This window comes from Protopterus annectens, chromosome 2.part1, assembly GCF_019279795.1.
Source record: "Protopterus annectens isolate FY-2018-M chromosome 2.part1, PAN1.0, whole genome shotgun sequence".
In the NCBI taxonomy this organism is placed as follows: Eukaryota; Metazoa; Chordata; order Ceratodontiformes; family Protopteridae; genus Protopterus; species Protopterus annectens.
In genome coordinates this window covers 1590102408-1590122596 of record NC_056729.1, presented here as the reverse complement: position 1 = coordinate 1590122596, position 20189 = coordinate 1590102408, and the positions used below count along the sequence as shown (strand labels likewise).

The window sequence follows — 20189 nt, the reverse complement described above, 5'->3', positions numbered from 1 at the left end:
TCAGAGAGCTGACACGAAAAGATATACCATGGTCTTGGTTAGAACAGCACCAAAGAGCACTTGATGCACTGAAACAGAGAATTGCCAGTTCACCAACTCTCAGATACTATGATGTTCACAAGCCAGTCACTCTTTCATGCAATGCTTTGAGATTTCATCTAGGTGTAGTCATTCTACAAAAGGGTCAACCTGTTGCCTATGCATCAAGGACTCTTACCGAAACTGAAATGCAGTATGCTCAGATTTAGAATGAGCTTTTGGCAGTTGTATTTGCATGTTCAAAGTTCCACAATTATGTGTACAGCAGACCTATCCAGATCGAAAGAGACCACCAACCTCTAGTCACTATTTTGAAAAAGCCTATGCATACAGCTCCAGACAGATTGCAATGTATGATGTTGAGATTGAAAAAGTATAATTTCACTGTAATTCACAAGAAAGGTAAACTTCTTTATTTTGCTAATACATTGTCCAGATCGCCTAGAAACACCATTGAACAGCATGAGAATGAGAACCCTTCTTTTGAAGTAATGGAAGTATGAAATTTTTCTGCCACATGTCTTGATGAGCTGAGAGATCACACAGCCACAGATCCAGTTTTAGACGGGCGCAACCATTTTATTTAACAAGGATGGCCATCAAAGCAATCTAGTTTATCTCAAGAAGTGCAACCTTATTTTTTTATACAGAGATGAGAATTTTTCCAAAAATGTTATAAAAGATCTGAAAGTAATTGTTCCGAAGTCTTTGCAACAAGAGTACATTACTATCTTACATCGTGGTCACCCAGGAGCACACTCTACCAAAAGAAGGGTGAGAGGTCTTATTTTGACCTTCTATGTCACAATATTGACAGAGTACTACTCTCTTGTTCTGTATGTACTAGTACTAAGTCACATCAACAGAAAGAACCACTTCAGCTGAACCAGATTCCTGAACTACCTTGGTCGACAGTAGATACCGACATTTTTAAATGGAATGGTCAACATTATTTGGTGTTAGTAGACTCTTATTCAAACTGGTCCAAGATTGACCTAATCCTAATCTAGCATCCAATACTGTCATCACCAAGATAAAGCATCATTTTGTAGTCCACACGAAGTTATTTCTGACAATGACGCACAGTTTACAAGCTAACAGTTCATTGTCAAAGAGTGGGACTTTACTCATGTCATGAGTAGCCCAGAGTATCCACAGTCAAATGGTTTGGCAGAATGTGCAGTTCAAAGTACAAAATGGTTACTAGAGAAGTCGAAACGAGACAACAGTGATGTTTTCCTGACTCTCTTGAATCTCAGAAATACTCCTCCTGATAAACATCTTGGTTCACCTGCCCAGAGACTTCTGTCGAGACAAATCAGAACAGCGTTACCAATCAGTAGTCAATTGTTGGTTCCATGTGTCAAGAACAGGACAGTGAAAACCAATCTGTTTAAGAAGTATTAAACCCAGTCTTACTGCAATAAGACCAACAAACCGCTCAATCCATTATGAGAAGAAATGGCAAGGATGCAAACATCCAAAAGTTATGATCAGATTGGAGTCATGAAGACTATTTGCTTAGAGCCAAGATCGCTCATTGTGGAGTCATAAGGAGCAGAGTTTAGGTAGAATCAGAAACATAAGATGCCAGTGTCCAAGCCTATACCACAGCACATAGCCTGTGAGAAAGACTTTATATCAGTGCGTTGTCCATTGTTTTAGTTCCAGAGGAAGTTCCAGAGAATATTCCTGTTCCTGTGATGAATCCAGAAGTTCCTGATACGAGTTGTTCACCAAAGACTGTCCTTGTTGTTAAACCCAGTCCAGACTGTTCTGTTACCAGATTCAGCCGAATCTCCAGACCATGTTATAAATATGAGGCAACTTGGACATGAACATTGTGTTTGTTTCTAATGTCTATAGTAATGCATGTCTAATTTCAATGTTATTTTAAACTAAGAGCAATCTTTTTAAGATGGAGGGTGTAGATCAATGTGTGTGTATGTATCTTTAAGAAGCTATCCAAGGGCTTGCACAAATGTATACATACTGAGCACATGTAAGCCTAACTGCAATTTTGTAGTAAGCTGTTGAGATGTAAGCATATAGGTCTGTAAGGTCTATCTGTTAGTTAGTTTGTTTATATTTTATGATGCTGCTATCCAGCCTGATGCATTTCTATTCTATTTCTAAAGCATCTAAATGAATTACCCCGCTTGTTAGAGGACAAGTGATAAATATGAAAATGTTAAACACATGGTATAAGTTTCTTGGGTTATAGAAAGGGGATCTATATCTTGCAAGAAGTTGTATGGGATTTTGCCTATGTTTATTTGAACGTGGAGAAGCTCAAGTGCATTGTCTTCTTTGATCAGCCTTGAGGTATATTTATTTTTGATGTAAATAAAGACCCCTCCAACTTTAGCCCCAGTCTGTGTAACAGCTGATCTGTGTGTATGGAAGGCAAAGCCTTTCACTGCCAGTGTGGTCTCCATGGCTTTAAACCATGTATCAGTGACCACACAGATGTTAGCATTCTCCAGGATGAAGAGAGCTTGTAGGGAGTGGAGTTTCTTGTCTAGAGCCTAGCATTGAGCAGCAACACCTTTAGATTTTCTTGGTTTTGATTTGCTATTTCTAAAGCACTTTCAGCTTGACATTGCCTAAAAAAAGCACTATGGGGAAGGACAATGTTTAAGCTAATGTCTAAAAAGCCTAGAGGGGAGAGGTGCAGACCATCCCTGGTGAGGTAGAAAAGTATAGTTGTGTACACGTACCATAAATGTAGATGTTAGAGTGTATTCACTGTTGCAGTCCTAACCAATGGGTTATCCGGCTCCCGGTAGCCCTCGATCGGCCAGAATATCAAAGGTAAGCAAATATGACATCGGCTGTCATCAGTTGTAAAGGACGTCAGGACGTTCGATACAAAAGGAGACAGCCAACGTCACTTCCTCAGTCTTTCTTGCCATACGGACAATAGAGGTATGACTGCCAAATCCTACACAAATGCACTTTATAAGCACTTACACGAGTGCATGGATCATGCTATCCCTAATAGGACCAAGATGTTATCCTCCAAAAAAAGGAAGCCAATCTGGTGGTCCTCTGCCATAAACAAACTCTACAACAGAAGAAAGAAACTGTTGCAAAAAAGAGTAACATCCCATGACTGGAAGAACTCCCTGGTCAACCTCAGTAAGAAGCTGAGATCCCTCATAAAATCCTCCAAAGCTAGTTACGAAAACAACATTGCCACTGACTTACCACAAAGCATTCTATAGCTATGTCAAGAATCTAAATGGGAACACTCAGATCTGCTCTGAGTTACAGCACAATGGCACTAAATATACAGAACCAACGGATATTGCCAACATCATAGCAGATAGGTTCATTGCTAACTTTAACCCCCTCTCAACCCCTAGAGGGCCCATCTCTATACTGGAAGAATGCAAAGTTCCTATAATCACGGCTGCACAGGTAGTAAACATACTCTCCAAAGCCAAGAACACAGCATCCATGGGACCTGACAATATCCCAGGCTGCATTCTACACGAACTACAGAATGAACTGGCACCCTACCCAAGTACCATGTTCAATCATAGCCTCACCTCAGGCTTTCTATCCACTGAATGGCGCACCGCTACGGTTATCCCACTCTGCAAAGTGGGAGCCACGATGGACCCCGGGAACTACCGCCCCATTAGCCTGACGAGCCTGGTCTGCAAGGCCATGGAACGTATCATTGTGGAACTCATAAACAAAGACATTGGTATCTCCAAACTCTGGACCCTACCCAGTTTGGATTTATAAAAGGCGGATCATGTCTCCTAAACCTGACTGACTTCTTTGAAGCAGTCACCAAAGCTATAGATCAGGGTAAAATGGTTCACACAGCTTATCTAGATCTCGCCAAGGCTTTCGACACCATCCCCCACTCTGGAATTACAGATAAGCTCACTAAACTAGGTATAAATCCCTATGTCACCAGATGGGTTGCAAACTGGCTCACACACAGAACCCACACTGTGAAAGTAGCGGATTCCAAATCCGATCAGACCAGTGACAAGTGGAGTACCACAGGGTTCAGTCCTGGGTCCTCTCCTGTTTGGTATCTACTTCTCTGAAGTGCAGGCTAACACAGAAGGTCTTTGGCTAACAAAGTTTGCAGATGACTGCAAACTAGGAGCCATAATCGAAACTCCTAACGATGTGGACAAACTAAAAAAAGGGCCTCATTGAGACAGATACCTGGTGTCAAAGCCATGGCCTGAAGCTCAATGCCAAAAAGTGTATTGTCATCCCCTTTGGTAAAAACTCTGTATCCATGAACTACCACATGGCTGGCCTACTTAATGCCGAAAATGTGATGAGACCTTGGGACACAGGTGGACAGTAGTCTCTCCTTTGATAATCACATTGCCACAGTGGTCAGGAAATCCTTCTACATGGCTGATCTCATCACAAAAGGATTCTCATCCAGAAAAAAAGAGGTCATTGTTCCCCTCTACTCATCACTCATTAGACCCATTATAGAGTACAACGCCCCTTTTGGTATGTACCTCACAAGACATCTACAGCAACTGGAAAGACCACAGAAATACCTCACAAAGAGGATTACTGGCCTCAAACAGATGCCCTACGCAGACAGTCTCAAAAAACTACAGCTTTACTCCATCGCATATCGCCTACTCAGGGGCGATCTCTGCCTAACATACAAAGCTATGTCAAACCCAGAGCTGTTGGACATGCTCCAGTTAAAGAAATCCCAATCCCACCGAGCTACACGCTCTAGGGACCTAAACCTTGTCACCACAATAAACAGAACATGCTGGAGGGATAGATTCCTGTCCCAGAGACTTCCCATACTCTGGAACATACTACCTATCTATATCAAACAGAGCTCCTCATTAGAACTCTTCAAGAAAAATCTTGATGATTGGATGAGAAATGGGAAATTCACCCCGGGGATCACTTCTGTGGCTCTGCTCGACAGGGGCACAGGAAAATAATTTTCTTGGGTGGCAAAAGCCAGGGTACATTTTTTGGCTAGGCATGTATGGCCCCTAGGGCCGATAGCCTAGTACTACCTATGAACCTATAACAGTCAGAAGCCTCCAGAAAACAAGGCTTAAACCAAAAGCAACTTTGGCAAACAATACCAAATTTAACCTGTACCTTAAGAAAAGAGAACAGGAGAGGACCAAAAAAGGGGGAAGGAGGGAGAGAAACCAGGACTGCAACAGTGAATACACACAAACATCTACATTTATGGTAAGTGTACACAATTGCACTGTGTTCATCATGTTTCACTGTTGCAGTCCTAACCAATGGGTTGATTACCAAAGCCCAGAGAAAAGGGAGGAGGAACCAAAAGAATCAAGGATTGGAAATAATGCCCTGCAGAACAGCAGTGGCAAACCCTGCCCTGGCTCTAGAAAACAAAGGCAAATTATAATGCTTTGTGAAAGTGTCAAAAGACCATGTGGCAGCCTCCAAAATGTCGTTAGTAGGGACACCCCTTAAAAAGGCTGCAGAAGTGGAAGCTGCTCTAGTTGAGTGGGTTCTAACCCCTTGAGGAGGAACCTTGCCATGAAAGGAACAAAAAGTAATACAATGTGCAATCCACTAAGAAATGGTTTGCTTAGAAATAGCCTTGCCCTGGGTTCCAGGGGCAAAACTGACCAAAAACTGTGCTGACTTCCAAGGGTTTTTCGTCCTGTCCAGGTAAAACCTGAGCTGTTGCACATCAAGAGAATGTAGGATCCTTTCACCCCTATTTTGAGGATTAGGAAAGAAGGTAGGAAGGGGTATGGACTGATTAAGAGTGAGGCTAGAAACCACTTTAGGCATAAAGGAGGGGTTGGTTCTCGAGAGACCCTATCTGCATGAAAAATAAAAAAAGGCTCCGCAGCCATAAAAGCTTGCAGCTCCGAAACCCTCGTTGCTGAAGTTATAGCTAAGAAGAAGGCAGTCTTCCAAGAGAGAAACTTTAAATCTGCAGTGGCAGCTGGCTCAAAAGGAGGAAGAGTGAGTTTCTCTAGAACAAAATTAAGATCCCAGGCTGGAGTAGGTGCCCTTCTGAGAGGTTTTAAGTTGCAAGCACCTCTGAGAAACATTTTCATCAGGGGATGAGAGAAAATGGGCTGCTCAAAAGAACAATGAGCTGAAATGGCTGAAGCATGGATCTTGATAGAGGAAAAAGAAAGACCACCCTGAAGCAAATCAGCCAAGTATTCTAGGATCAGAGGAAGGGTAGGCTGAGAAGAAGATTACCCTCTAGCCTGCATCCAGTGAGAGAACCTTTCCCATTTGCCAGCATAAGACTTCCTAGTGCTAGGCCTCCCTTAGCACATCAACCACCTGTTGGGAAAGGGAAGAAGAAAAGGAAGAAGAAAAGGATGGAGTCATACGATGAGCCATGCTGCTAAATGGAGAGACTGAAGATGAGGATGCAGAATGTTTCCCCCTTCCTGAACCAAAAGATCTGGTTTCAGAGGAAGATGCCAAGGAGGAAATTGGGAGAGACTGCAAAGCAGTGGATACCAATGCTGTCTGGGCCAGTCCGGAGCTAGGAGAACAGTCATTGGTCGTTCGTCCATGATCTTCAATAATACTCTGGGAAGAGGAGGGAAGGCATAAACTGACAGCAGCGTCCAAGGGTAGGACAGAGCATCCACTCTCCAGGCTCTGCTGTGATGCTGTCTGGTGCAAAAAAAAGGTAGAAGATGGTTGTCTGGGGAGGAGAAAAGATCCACCTGAGGTGTGCACCAAAGTTGAATGATGCTGTAAAAGACTGCTCTGTTCAGCTGCCACTCATAAGGATCCAGGGTTTGTCTGCTCAACTGGTCCGCCAAAACATTGAGCCTTCCTAGAAGAAATTCAGCTAGGAGATGCAGGCCCAGGGATGCTGCTATGGACCAAAGATTCATGCTCTGCCTGCATAAGGAGTAAGAATGAGTCCCTCCCTGCTTGTTGATGTACCACATGACTGTGGTGTTGTCTGTTCTGACAAGCAGGGTCCCTGGAGAAAGGAGATGCTTGAAAGTTAGTAAGGCCTGCTGAACTGCTATCAACTTCTTTAGATTTATGTGCAGGTGCATCTGCTGGGCATTCCAACGTCCCTGTATGCATCTGCCATCCAGGTGTGCTCCCCAGGCATAGTCCGATGCGTCTGTGGTAAGAACCTGAGTGGCAGGAGGTGGACAAAGGCATGCCTTGGTTGTGCAAACAGGCTGTTGCCCACCATAGAAACTCTGTCTGCAGACATGGAAGCAGAGGAATCATCATATCCAGGTCCTGTGTGTGTTTGACACCAAATGTTCCTGAGGTACCATTGCAATTTCCTCATATGCAGTCTTGCATATGGAATCATGAGAATGCAAGAGGCCATGTATCCCAGAACTTGCAGGTATTTCCTTGCAGGGAGCTGGGACAGGCTTGCCAAGCCGTGAAGTAAAGTGAAAGTGCTGTCTGCTTCTTCTGGGTGAGATATATCCTCTGGGTGGCTGTGTTCAGTCTCGCTCCCAGGAATGTTATCTCCTTGGATGGCACCATTTTTGATTTTTCCTCGTTGAGAGTGTAACCCAGGAAAGAGAGAAGAGTCTTTACAAATTCTAGATCCTTTAACAGCTGTTCCCTTAGAATTTGCTTGAATCAGACAGTCATCTAAGTATGGATAAATCTGAATTTTCTTCTGCCTGCAAAAAGCAGTGACTGGAGCCAGACACTTTGTGAAAACTCTGGGAGCAGTAGAAAAGCCAAAGGGCAGAGCAGAGAATTGATAATGTTGCTTGCCCAACCTGAAACAAAGTTATTGCCTGTAACTTTCACTGATAGGGATGTGCAGATGAGCTTCTTTGAGTTCCAAAGTTACCAGCCAGGAATCCTTTTCTAACAGTGGCAGCAACTGATGCAGAGTGAGCATTTTGAACTTTGGAATGACCAAGAAAGAGTTCAGAATTGATAGATCTCGATTGGGATGCCAGGTGCCTTCTTTTTTTGGAACTAGAAAAAGTCTGGAATAGAAACCCTGGCCTACCTGCTGAGCAGGAACTGATTCTATTGCTCCCAGATGAAACAGGCGCTCTGCTTGACATGTATGGGCAGTCTATTCCAGAGTCTGGGGAGTCTCTGGGTCAGAAACCAATCCCTCCAGCATATTTTGTTCATTGTGATGACAAGGTTTAGATCCCTGGAGCGTGTGGCTCTGAGGGATTGGGATTTCTTTAAGTGTAGCATGTCCAACAGCTCTGGGTTTGACATGGCCTTGTATGTTAAGCAGAGATAGCCTCTGAGTAGATGATATGTGACAGAGTATAGCTGGAGTTTTTTTAATGCGGTCAGCATAGGGTATCTGTTTTAGGCCTATGATTCTTTTAGTGAGGTATTTCTGTGGCCTTTTCAGTTGTTGCAGGTGTCTTGAGAGGTACATACCAAATGGGGCATTGTATTCTATAATGGGCATAATGAGGGATGAGTACAGTGGGACAATGACCTCTTTTTCTGGATGAAAAGCCCTTAGTGATGAGGTGTGCCACACAGAAGGATTTCCTGACTATTGTGGTGATGTGGTTATCGAAGGTGAGACCACTGTCCACCTGTGTCCCTAAGTCTCTTATCACACTTTTGGTGTTTAGTGTGCTGCCACCTATGTGGTAATTTCATGGGTACATGTTTTTTCCCAAAGGGGATAACTATACATTTCTTGGCATTGAGCTTGAGCCCATGGCTTTGGCATCAAGCATCTCTTTCTGGTAAGACCCTTTTGTAGGGTATCCACATCATTTGGAGATTCAATAATGGCTCCCAGTTTGCAGTCATCTGTGAACTTTGTTAGCCAGAGTCCCTTAGTATTGGCCTGTACTTCACAGAAGTAGATGCCAAACAAGAGTGGTCCCAGGACTGAACCCTGAGGTACTCCACTTATCTGGAGCTGGATTTGGAGTCGGCTACTTTTACAGTGTGGGTTCTGTCAGTAAGCCAGTTGGCAACCCATCGAGTGATGTAGGGATTAATGCCCTGCTTAGTACGTTTATCTATGATTCCAGAAAGGGGGATGGTGTCAAAGACCTTGGCGAGGTCCAGATAGGCTGTATGAATGCCCTACCCTCGTCCACGACTCTGGAGACTGATTCGAAGAAGTAAATCAGGTTCAGGAGACAAGATCAGCCCTTCATGAATCCAAACTGGGTGGGGTCCAGTGTTTGAAGGTTGACAATGTCTTTGTTTATAGGTTCCATGATAATATGTTCCATGGCCTTGCAGATCAGGCTCGTCAGACTGATGGGGCTGTAGTTCCTGGGATCCAAGGTGGATCCCGCCTTGTGGAGTGGGATAACTGTAGCTGTGCACCACTCAGTGGGCATGAAGCCTGAGGTGAGGCTATGATTAAACATAACACTTAGGTGAGGAGCCAGTTAATTTTGTAGTTCATGTAGTACACCTAACACCCTTGGAGTACCACAAGGCTCTATACTAGGGCCCTTGCTGTTCTCCATCTTCATTAACGACCTTTATACTGTTATCCCAAAAGTCAGCTGTATCCAATATGCTGATGACTCTACTCTGATTTGTTCAGCCACATCTCCAGTAGAGTTATGGTCAGCTACCCAGACCACCTTTAATACAATAGAAAACTGGCTTTCTGAACATCGTCTGATCCCAAATCCCAAAAAAACTAAAATGCTGTTATTTTCACCAACATGTAGGTCTACCGCTTTCACCTTTACCATAAAATCAAATGATGGCACAATAATCTCCCCTGACCCATCTACAAAACTATTAGGTGTCATCATAGACAATCTAAAATTTAACCTACATGTTAACCAAACTATCAAAACCATCAATAAAAAACTAGGGTCACTTTACAGAATAAAAGCCTTCCTAACCCCTCCAGCTAAAATTGCCATAGTTCGCTCTCACCTTCTTTCAACCCTTCTGTATGCATCCTCTCTACTCTCGAATTTAAACAAGACTGTCCTTAAACTCTCAATTTGCTACAACCACATTGCCAGGTTTGCCACTGGGCTGCCTTTTAGGACACATCATTGCATCAATCTAAATCAGCTTGGGTGGCTTGAACTACCCAGCCTAATCCAGTATAACTAACTGATTATGGCCTATAAAATCCTCTATAATCCAGACAATACTCCTGCACTTAAAAATATTATCACCCCCTATAACAATCCTAGACTGCTTCGATCCTCTAACAAACTACTAATTCAGACTAGTAAAATTAACAACACAGCCGGTGATTCTCTCTTTGCAAACTCTAAGTAGATCCTGGAACTCTCTTCCAGCTGATATTACCTTACTTTCCACCTTAGGTCAATTTAAAACTAGACTCAAACAACATTCGTCACTTAACTGGCTATGTCAATCTATCAAGCCTGGCTAACTCTCTCTAGAATGTGTAAAAATCTGTTAACCAGTTTACTGTGTAATTTAATTTAATCCTGACGTGCTCAGGATTAACTGTAACCTGTGGAACTTGTTTAACTTGCTTATCTATGTAATCTCTGTAAATAGTCTGTTTGTAATATGTAATGCTGGTATTATGCAATGCTGTATCTGCTTACCCTTAGAGCTTTTCTCCCCAGGCCTCCGCTGAAAATGGACATGCATCCAGTCAGACTATCCTGGTCAACAAATGTAAAATAAATAAAATAAAATAAATACACAGCTCGGGATGTCATCTGGTCCCATGGATGCTGTATTCGTAGCTTTGGAGAGTGCGTTTTTTACCTGTGTGGCCATTATTACTGGAATTTGGCAATCTTCCGGTATTGAGATGGGCCATTTAGGGGGTGAGAGGGGGGTGAAGTTGGCCCTGAATCGATCTGCCAGGATATTGGCAATATCCTTGGGATCAGTATATTTAATGTCATTCTGTTGTAGCTCAGAGCAGACCTGAGCATTGCCATTTAGATTCTTGACATAGTTATAGAATGCCTTGTGGTTGTCTTTGGAATCTTTGGCAATTTTATTTTCGTAACTAGCTTTGGAGGATTTTATGAGGGATCTCAGCTTCTTACTGAGGCTGGTAAGGGAGTTTTTTGCATCCTGGGATTTTCCTCTTTTCTGCAACAGTGTCTTCCTTTTGTTGTAAAGTTTGTTTATGGCAGGCGACCATCAGATTGACTTCATTTTTTTGGAAGAGAGCATCTTGGTTCTATTTGGGATTGCACAATTCATGCATGAGTGGATGTGCTCATACAGTGCCTTAGTGTAGGACTCCGCAGTTGAACTTTCAGTTCCCATCTGCATGGGTGTCATGAAGTTAGTCACTTCTGACTTGAGTAGCATGAAGTTGGCTTTGGAGAAGTTTTTTATGGAGGTTTCCTTACTGGGGGGTGGGGGTGGGATGTGGATGTTAAGGGTGATTAGCTTACGGTCTGACCTGACCAACAAGGGGGTGACCACAGGTGTGGAGCATCAATTTCCCATGTTGGTAATAACCAGGTCTAGGATATCGGAGCCCCTGGTGGGACAATGAATTAGGTGATCCAGGGCGTTGGAATTTATGAATTCCAAGAACCGTTGGGCAAAGATGTTGGTACACGAGCAGTTTTCCCAGTTAATGGCAGGGTAGTTGAAGTCACCCAGTATTAGGGTGTTTGGCTGTATCTTAATATTTTCCAGTATGTTTAGAAAGGTGTAGTGAGAATGGTTGGGGATCTGTAGCAAGCTACAATTTGGATTGCAGTCTTACCTAGTGTTAGTTGCACCTGCAGACTTTCAGACGTATCATGTTGCGCAACTAGCCTGGTGGTGTGAATATCCTTGGTGAATATAGACACTCTACCACCTTTAGTGTTTCAGTCCTGGTTTGGTGGCCGAAAAGTGTGCTACGAGTTGTAGCCTGGTATTGCAAGGGTGCTCTCTGGAGCCTTGAACCTGGTCTCTGTTACTGCACAGATATCGATGTTCTCCATTTTTATGAGTGCCTCGAGAGAGTGCAGTTTGGGGTTTACACTTCTAGCATTGAGTAGCATTACCTTCAGATTTTGCATGCTTGTACCTGCTACGGTGGTAGTTTTGTTCTTTGAATTTGTCTAAAAAAGGCACTATAGGGGTGGCAAGTGCCTTAGCCAGTAACCTGAATCCCAGTGACGACAGGTGCAGACCATCTCTGGCAAAGCATCGTGGTCTGTCGATCATGTCGTCCCAGGCAGACAGATACTGGATCCCCTCTGAATGATACCAGAAGCTTAGCCAATTGTTGAAGTCAATCATTTTGTCCTTATATTGTGGTATCATTCTGGGCGAAGGCAGGATGCTACTCAGGGCTAGGGTCATACCTGCCTGGGCCACATGATCCAAGAGCTCTTTCATGTCTCTTTTCATGTAGTCCAGGGAGGTACGTCTCAAGTCATTCACTCCAACATGGACAATGACAGAGTCATACTTGTACTAGTTGTGGAGTGACTTGAGTGCATGTGTTTTGTGGCGGATCCTGGCACCCGGCAGGCAGTTGTAATTTTCTCCTTGTTCAGCCTGGTGAGTGGGGATATCAGTGTGCCTGACTATAGAGTCACCTATGACTAAAGTGTTAGGTACATTGTCTTGCTGGGTGGCACACTGGTGTTGTGAGCTATGTGACACTTTGGTTGTGATTGGTGTTTGTTTGCGTTTCAGCTTCGGAGGTCCTTGTTGCTTGGGCAGGTTACAGTTAAGGGCCTCCGCATATGTTGATTTAGTGTTGCTATGTGTGGGTGTTGGTGGTGTGGGTTTAGAAGTGCTTTGTGTTGCTTGAGGTGTAGTGCGGTTGTTAACCTTCTCCTCTTGACTGTCTAGCACAATCTTGGGGGGAGAGAGCTTTGCTTCCACTTTGGCTATGTAAGTGCATCTCTCACAGGTTGTAGTGTTGGGTGATAGGAAGAGAGGGTTGTCTGTGTACATAAGAATTGCTGCATTGCCCCAGTATGCCCAGATTCACCAGGTGGACAGGAGAAATCACCGGAAGCTAACCCTTGGACATGCCTGGTTTGGTGCTTTTTTAAGTACAGGAGCTGTTTTCCCTTACCTTAGCCAGCTACTTTGCAATTATAGGCTGTTTAGTGCCTGTGATTAATTTCTCCTTATTAACAAGGAGAGTTGAGTGCTTGTATCAGTTTAAGGCTTTCTAGTGCTTTCCAGCAGGTATTAGAGCAAGTGCTTGTCACAGGGATGCTTAAAGGTAAGATGAAAAAATATTGTTTATCCTAAACACTGCAGAGTGCACTAGAGAAGTCAGATGTGAAAGTAGGTAACTTAAGTTTTGTCCAAGTAGGGAGTCACTATTTTTAAAACAGCAAGACAGATTCAAAGGGGGTGGTCACTTTTGTATTCTGGTACTGTGGAATACAGTAGGAAGGCCAATAAATTTAAATAGTTGAAGGGGAGTGATTTCACAAAATGATAATGTTGTGCTTACTCACACACGCCAGTGAAAGCAGAGAGGAAATGAGTTATATGGTCAAATTAACATAAGAGGCAGGCAACTAGAAAGACAGTAGTATTTAAGAACAAAATAGTAACAGGGTGGGCGAGTGGGAACATTTTTCTGCCCGACTCTCAAGAGAGAGCGTTGTGGTCCCTCTTGAAGTTTTAATATGCATTGTAAAGCAGCCTACAAGTAAAACACAAGGTAAAGAAAACACATCACAGTATTCAAAATATAAAAAGGCAATAAAGTAATACAAAATACAACAAATAAAAAGCAAACTAACCTTTCCTTCACAGCAAATTGTAGCAGAGTCTGGGTGAGCCTTTCCTAGTAAATCAGTAAAAGAAACAAAAGCTCTCCTACTAAAACAAACATGCAGGTGCTAAACTCAACAAAAAACACTTTCTTTCAAATACTCTTATCAACTTTCTTCCTGAAATTTCTGCTTCCACAACTCTTAAAGATCACAGACTTATCTGAAACCTCTGCCTCAATTAGAATTTCTTGAAAGCCTACTTTCAACATGACTTTTGAAATAAATTCAATAGAATAAACAGCCCTACTGACTACTGCTACTAATGTTTATAGTAATATTAATGATGGGTATTCAGTAATGTGACACAGTTAATGATTACCAGTTAATTAACAAGCTTACCCAGCTCAAATATGGTGACAAAACAATTACATGGTTCAAAAATTACCTAACTGGTAGATCCTTTAAAATTTATGCTAATGACTCACTCTTAGATAACGTGTTTCCTAAATATGGGTGTTCTTCAAAGTCCAGTACTAGGACCCTTGTTTTTCTCCCTCTGCGTGAATGACCTCACACTAGATTCCCCATGTTAAATTTACTAATGTATGCTGAGGACAGTTTACTTCGAGACTCTAATAAATCATTCAATAACCTCTTTGCATTGCACATGGGCATCAGAAAAACTACTGATTAACACCATCAAATCTAATTTCACAATCTTCTTTACGGTTTACCAAAAATGCATAAGGATGCTGCTCATCCACCCATGCACCCAACTACATCAAGTAAAGGGTGGTTAACGGAATCCTTGTCCATTTTTGTAGAAAAGACCTTGAGACTAGTGCTTGCAGGAGTGGACACTGTATTGAAGGACACCAACAGCTTCCTTAATGATTTGTTTGCATGGCATTGCTCATGGTGACAGAGGGGGAGACTTCATCTTTGCTGCTCTGGACATTAATTTGCTGTTTACAGTCATACCCAATGACACGGGTATATAGAACATTAGAGCATTTCTTACTATGCAGAGTGACCTGTCAAATAGTAAGGTCATGCTTATATGTACCCTCCTGGAGCTAATTTTAGAAACTAATGTATTAGTCTTTGGAACTGAGTTTTATCTTCAAAAGACTGCAATGGACTTGGGCACATTGTGTGCTAACACATATGCCAATATGGTGTTGGTGCAATGGGAACTGAAGAACGTTTTAGCAAACGATCCTTATGCACAATATGTAAGTTTTTATCAGCGCTTTGTGGACGATATGTTTTTGATTCGGAAAGGCACGTCTGATCTGCTTATTGAATTTGTTGAGCATCTACGTAAGACAACTAATTTTCTTAAATTTAGCCTTGTTTTTTTTCCAACTCATCAGTTACTTTCCTGATGTCACAGTGTTGAAAGACTTGTTTAATGGCCTGAGCACTGGAATCTATAGGAAGCCTTGTAAAAAGAATACCCTTTTGCTCAAATCGAGCATGCACCCCAGGCAAATGCCTAAGAATGTAGTGAAAGGACAATTCAGGACAGCAATGAGGCTTTGTGATAATGAACAACTACAGGTTGTTTTTGACAGACTACTGATTTTGAGTAAGGGATATTCCTGTAAGGAAATCCTTGATACTTCTGAAATACGATCACTTAGAAAATCACTGCAAGACCTTACTTCTCAGATGTTATTAATGTAGTGCCTGCACATAAGACAAAGCTGAAGAGAGATTCGAGATATTTGTTGATTTATTCAAATATCAATGTGGTCTCCGATATTATCAAAAGGAATTGGCCAATATTAATGGCAAGTGAGGAGGACTTGAAGAATATCACTGGAGTGACACCCATTTTTTCATTTAAGAATAATGTTTCAGTTAAACACCAGCTCTCTTATAGGCAGAGGACATATACTGATCACATTGAATGTGATCTCAAAGGGACATTTGTGTGTCACTCATGTTCTACCTTTAGATATAGTTGGTCTACTTCTTATATTAAACATCTTACAGCAGATTATAATATTGAATTTGCTTTTTATGCAGACTGCCGAAGTATAAATATAGTCTACATTGCAAGTTGCACAGCGTGTGATAAGTTTTATGTTGGCAAAACTAATCAAACATTTAAGGACAGAATCCTGGACCATCTGAGACATCAAGACGCTTAAAAATACCAATGGTCTTGCCAAACATGTGATGAACATGGACCGTAATCATTCTTTTAAATTCCTGATACTAGACATTGTTAACTTAAATATCAGAGGTGGTGACATCAAGAACAGAACTGAGCAGTGAGAGCTGACATGGATTATTCTGTTAAGAGCAGACAGAAATCCTGGTCTAAATGATAATACATCTTTAAGTTCTTAGTTCACATGACCTCTACCACTGAGATGATTTGCTTCAGTGGGCTTTTTAAATAATTTGTCTGTATGCGAGTTTTATGGTTGGTCTGAAAAAGCGATCTGTAAAGCAGCTTACCCTTTCTTTATTTTTAACAGTGTTTTACAGTTGTGTTGGTTGGAAAGTTCATTCGCAACATATCTTTTACTTTTGTTCAGTTCCAACCTTTGCTCACTGCTCTTCTGCTATTTTAGTTACACTCTACTAAGGTCTCCAGGGAGAAAGCTCAACATACATACAAGTGATCCAGAGTCGCACTGAAAAGTTTTCTTCACTGAAGGATCTTGAGTACTGCAAGTATCCCAAGGAAATGGCCTAAAAAAGGGAGCACGAGCCTTGCCTTTTGACTCACAAAGGAAACCTTCTTGGGAAAGGATTCCATCCTTTATGGTTTTACTCCTGTTTTAACCAGCAAGCAATTCTTCCAAATTACACCTCTGGAGGTATATCTATCATTCGCTAAATGAATGCTAAAGTCTTCCAGTAGAGCTACACTATCAGCAAATGGTACCTTACAAAGAACTGAGCTTGTGGTCAACCAAGAAGACAGAATTAAATAGCTGCTAGGTGTACAGGCACTGACAACTTATTTCAACTTGCAGTGCCCCCTATCTGATGACCTCATCCACTGGCACAAACTGCAAAAACACAGCTCTGAGCTGGAGGCTTGATAGCATCTACACAATTGTTTGAGTCATCTCTCCGGAGTGGCAACTGAGGACTGGCAGATACAGAACCCCTGACTCAGAAGTCTGTTTCTAGAACTAAGACTCCCTTGATGCTACAATACTACAGTGATAGCTTTTGAAAACACACTATTTCAAAGTGCATTTCATTCAATAGACTGGGAAATTGCTGAACACTTTCAGTCAGCAGTGTCCAAATGTTTTAGCTCAGGAGCCACTTATCATACTTCACAAAGTTTGGGGGCCACATTACCATATTCAACATGCATCTGTCCATTCAATACAGTATGTTGTAGGACATACCGAATGCCAGATAAAGTACTTTGGAGGGCCAGACTGTGGCCCTAGGGCCACGAGTAGGACACCCTGATCTAAACAAAACCAGTATTCGTGTGTATACCCACACAGACATACACAGAGAGAGTACATTTTACGGACTCTGTTGCCTCTGTGACCAGGTTACAAATTGCAGAGTACTATGAATACAACATGTACAAGTAAGACAACTAACAACAAGCAGATTTTCATGCTTTTCTTTACTGATGCTCATTTTTCCAAAGTCTCACTTTTTGTTTTACACTGCAGTACATATGGAATCAAACATGTGCTTAGTTACACTTGCAATACAATAGAATGGGTGCCAACTTACATTTTTGTATACTTTAATAACCACAGAGGATGGGTGGAAATCCAACTGAAATTCATCCACTAGAACAGAAAGCCGTCTTATCTCCTCAGCCATTGCATTTGACACCTGTAAAGGAGCATGCATACTGTTCAAATTCAGACGTACTGAAGTGCTTATCAACTAGGCACACTATACAAAAGGCAACATGCAGGAGAATAATAAAATCTACACATTAAAAAAAATGAGACAAACAAAAAAAATAAATAAAAATAAAAAAACTAGCAACAGTTACAGGGTAAGACAAGAGCAGATGTTCTTCATACGGGTTGTCGCTAAAGGCCAGGTCAAATAACTACAGATTTATGGAGCTTTAGAAGCAGGCCAATGGGGAACATCCCCCAAGTCACAAAGGAAACCGCTTCCACAGGTGGGAAACACAATGTGCAGAAAGACATTAGGCCATATGATTTAAGGCTCGTCCCAGGAACTGCTAGCAACATGAGGTGGTGGAATGCAATATTCATAGCATGAAATATGGAATTTATTAACTACTTCAGATAAGATGGACAAATTTCATGATAAGACAGGGGCAATAAATGTTACCAGCAAGTAGCCAAACACAGACATCTGTGCAAGCTACAGCTTGTCAAGCTCAGTGCCAAAAAGTCTGAAGTACACCAAGATGGGGGCAAATCAAGCAATAAGAAACTGAAGTATGGATGTGAACAGATAGATCTTTGGGAAGCACTAACTGCTTTATCCTGGCAATAGTGAAAACATCTTATTCTCATCTGAGCAATAAACAGCCACTGGGAAGACAGTTGGGAAGGCCTTAAAGAGAAGATTTTTTTTCTCATGAACTATTTCAATGGTGCAGAACTAGAGATCTTTCTTCTACCAGGCTGCTAATGACTGAATTAGATGACAGTGAATAAGTGAGTTTAACAGCCCAAAAAAAAAAAAAAAAAAAAAGAAAACCTTTCACATGTCCCTGCCCACAGGGCTAAATTAATTATTTCTGATGGCTTCTAAATCCTACATGAACTCAGCTGTGAAAATTTAAGTCAATGACAAAGCTCAGAACCACATGTGGAGCCCTTTTAGGTCACCATGGGAGTGGGTTCCAAAGAGTTAGGGAATGAACAGCCATGCACCTCTGAGGTGCTCACAGCTTATAAGGCTTAGCTTGACTAGTCTGCTTGGAATTTTCATAGGTCAGAAATCACTGGGAGAAGTACATAAAGTAAATTGCTTCCCTATGACCACATCGTCATTTCTAAACCAGTTCCTTATTCACAACTGATTAAGAACACTACTTCCCTAGAAACTACAACACTAACAACCCCCAATTTTTGCAGAAAAGCAAGCCCTCCCCCGGTACCTCACACTCCTTTACTTACATACTAACTCCAGAGCTGCACAACTGTAGCGGAAGTAGAAAATCTCACAAAAGTACACAAGAGTGTGCACAAAAACGGTGATCCTGCAGTGAATATACTAAAGCAAGATGCCTTATGAGTGAATACACATTTACAGAAGTGATCATTCAGTTAGAACATGATAACTAAGACATCAATCAATTGAAGGAAAGTCAAGCAAATGTACACAGCCATCACAGTAAAGAAAGCATCTACCACTGTCTTGTACTGTGGAAGCAAGCAAAACAATGCCTAGTACCCTTTGCTTCCCTAGGTCAACTTCAATCCATAAGCACATGCTTTAACCTCAACTGTAGTACCCTTCGTGAAGCAGACAAACAGAAAACCAGGATCTACAAGTAGTATGACTATGCATCTTTAACTGCAAGAATTTAAAATTAGGTAGTCCGACAAGAAATTTAAGTCGTCTTTACTTTCAGTTTCTGGTGATAAGATGCTACACCAAGGGTATCCTAACTTTTACTAAAATTACTCTGCTGTTTTTTGCAACTGTAAGACATCTTTTACTGTATCCACCCCCCCCCCCACACACACACACCGAGTTCGAAAATACACAGGCTGCATCACTCTTTATAGATGTCTGTTTCAGCCAGAACCTTACAAAGTTGCATGGGCCTAACTGACAGGCAGTTTCCTGAATGAGTTCCTACAAAGTCGAGAATTTGCTTATTGTAAAATAGTCTATCTATATTGTACAATGTAGTACAGTTGTATTCTGGAGCAAAGTAACTGGGTGATTATTTCACAGTACGGGATGACAGACTGAATTTCCACAAGTCTAATTTCAATATGTTATGAATAAACACAGGGAAGGATACTTTATCACACTTATCTGGAATGTTTCTCCCCGGGCCTCTGCTGAAAATTGGCTTAGTTCCAAGTCGGACATTCCCGGTAAAAAAATGTTAAACAAATAAAAACTTAACATTAAACACTCCCAAGGTTGTAGTATGCCAACTAAAAACAGAAGACGAAACATTAATTTACTTCTGCAGTATAAAATAAGAGGTGTACAACTAAGTTCTTAAATGAGACTTTCTTATTTTTTATGTTTTAATGGATGAAGACAAGTTTAATTTTTGACAGTACAGCAATTTTATAGAAAAACAAGGTGAGGCAGCAGCCTCTGGGTCAGACTTCACTTCAAGGACATCCCAACAAAGCAAATTTCAAACTGTATAATATCAAAATAACCCTGCTGAATGCCAGAAGCCTAAACATCAATTTTTTTTTTACCTTTCCTGCCTTCAAAGATATCCATATCTGTATAATTACACAAGTACACTACCAGTGTGGTGATAGCACTACCTCTACTCTAGGGAGTATCACCTATAGATTCACAGGTAAGTACTAGACTAGCTGCCCCTGTATTCTA

The 20189-nt window shown here is 41.7% G+C and overlaps 1 protein-coding gene across 1 annotated transcript in view; it reads right to left on the bottom strand.

Annotated features, from left to right (window-relative positions):
• The window catches only part of MFN2 (mitofusin 2), a 495982-nt gene that overhangs the window by 248614 nt on the left and 227179 nt on the right, over window positions 1-20189 (bottom strand). Inside the window, exon 11 of the mRNA XM_044063040.1 lies at window positions 17397-17501. Within this exon, the coding sequence (XP_043918975.1) occupies window positions 17397-17501 (105 nt within the window). The remainder of the gene's footprint in view (window positions 1-17396; window positions 17502-20189) is intronic.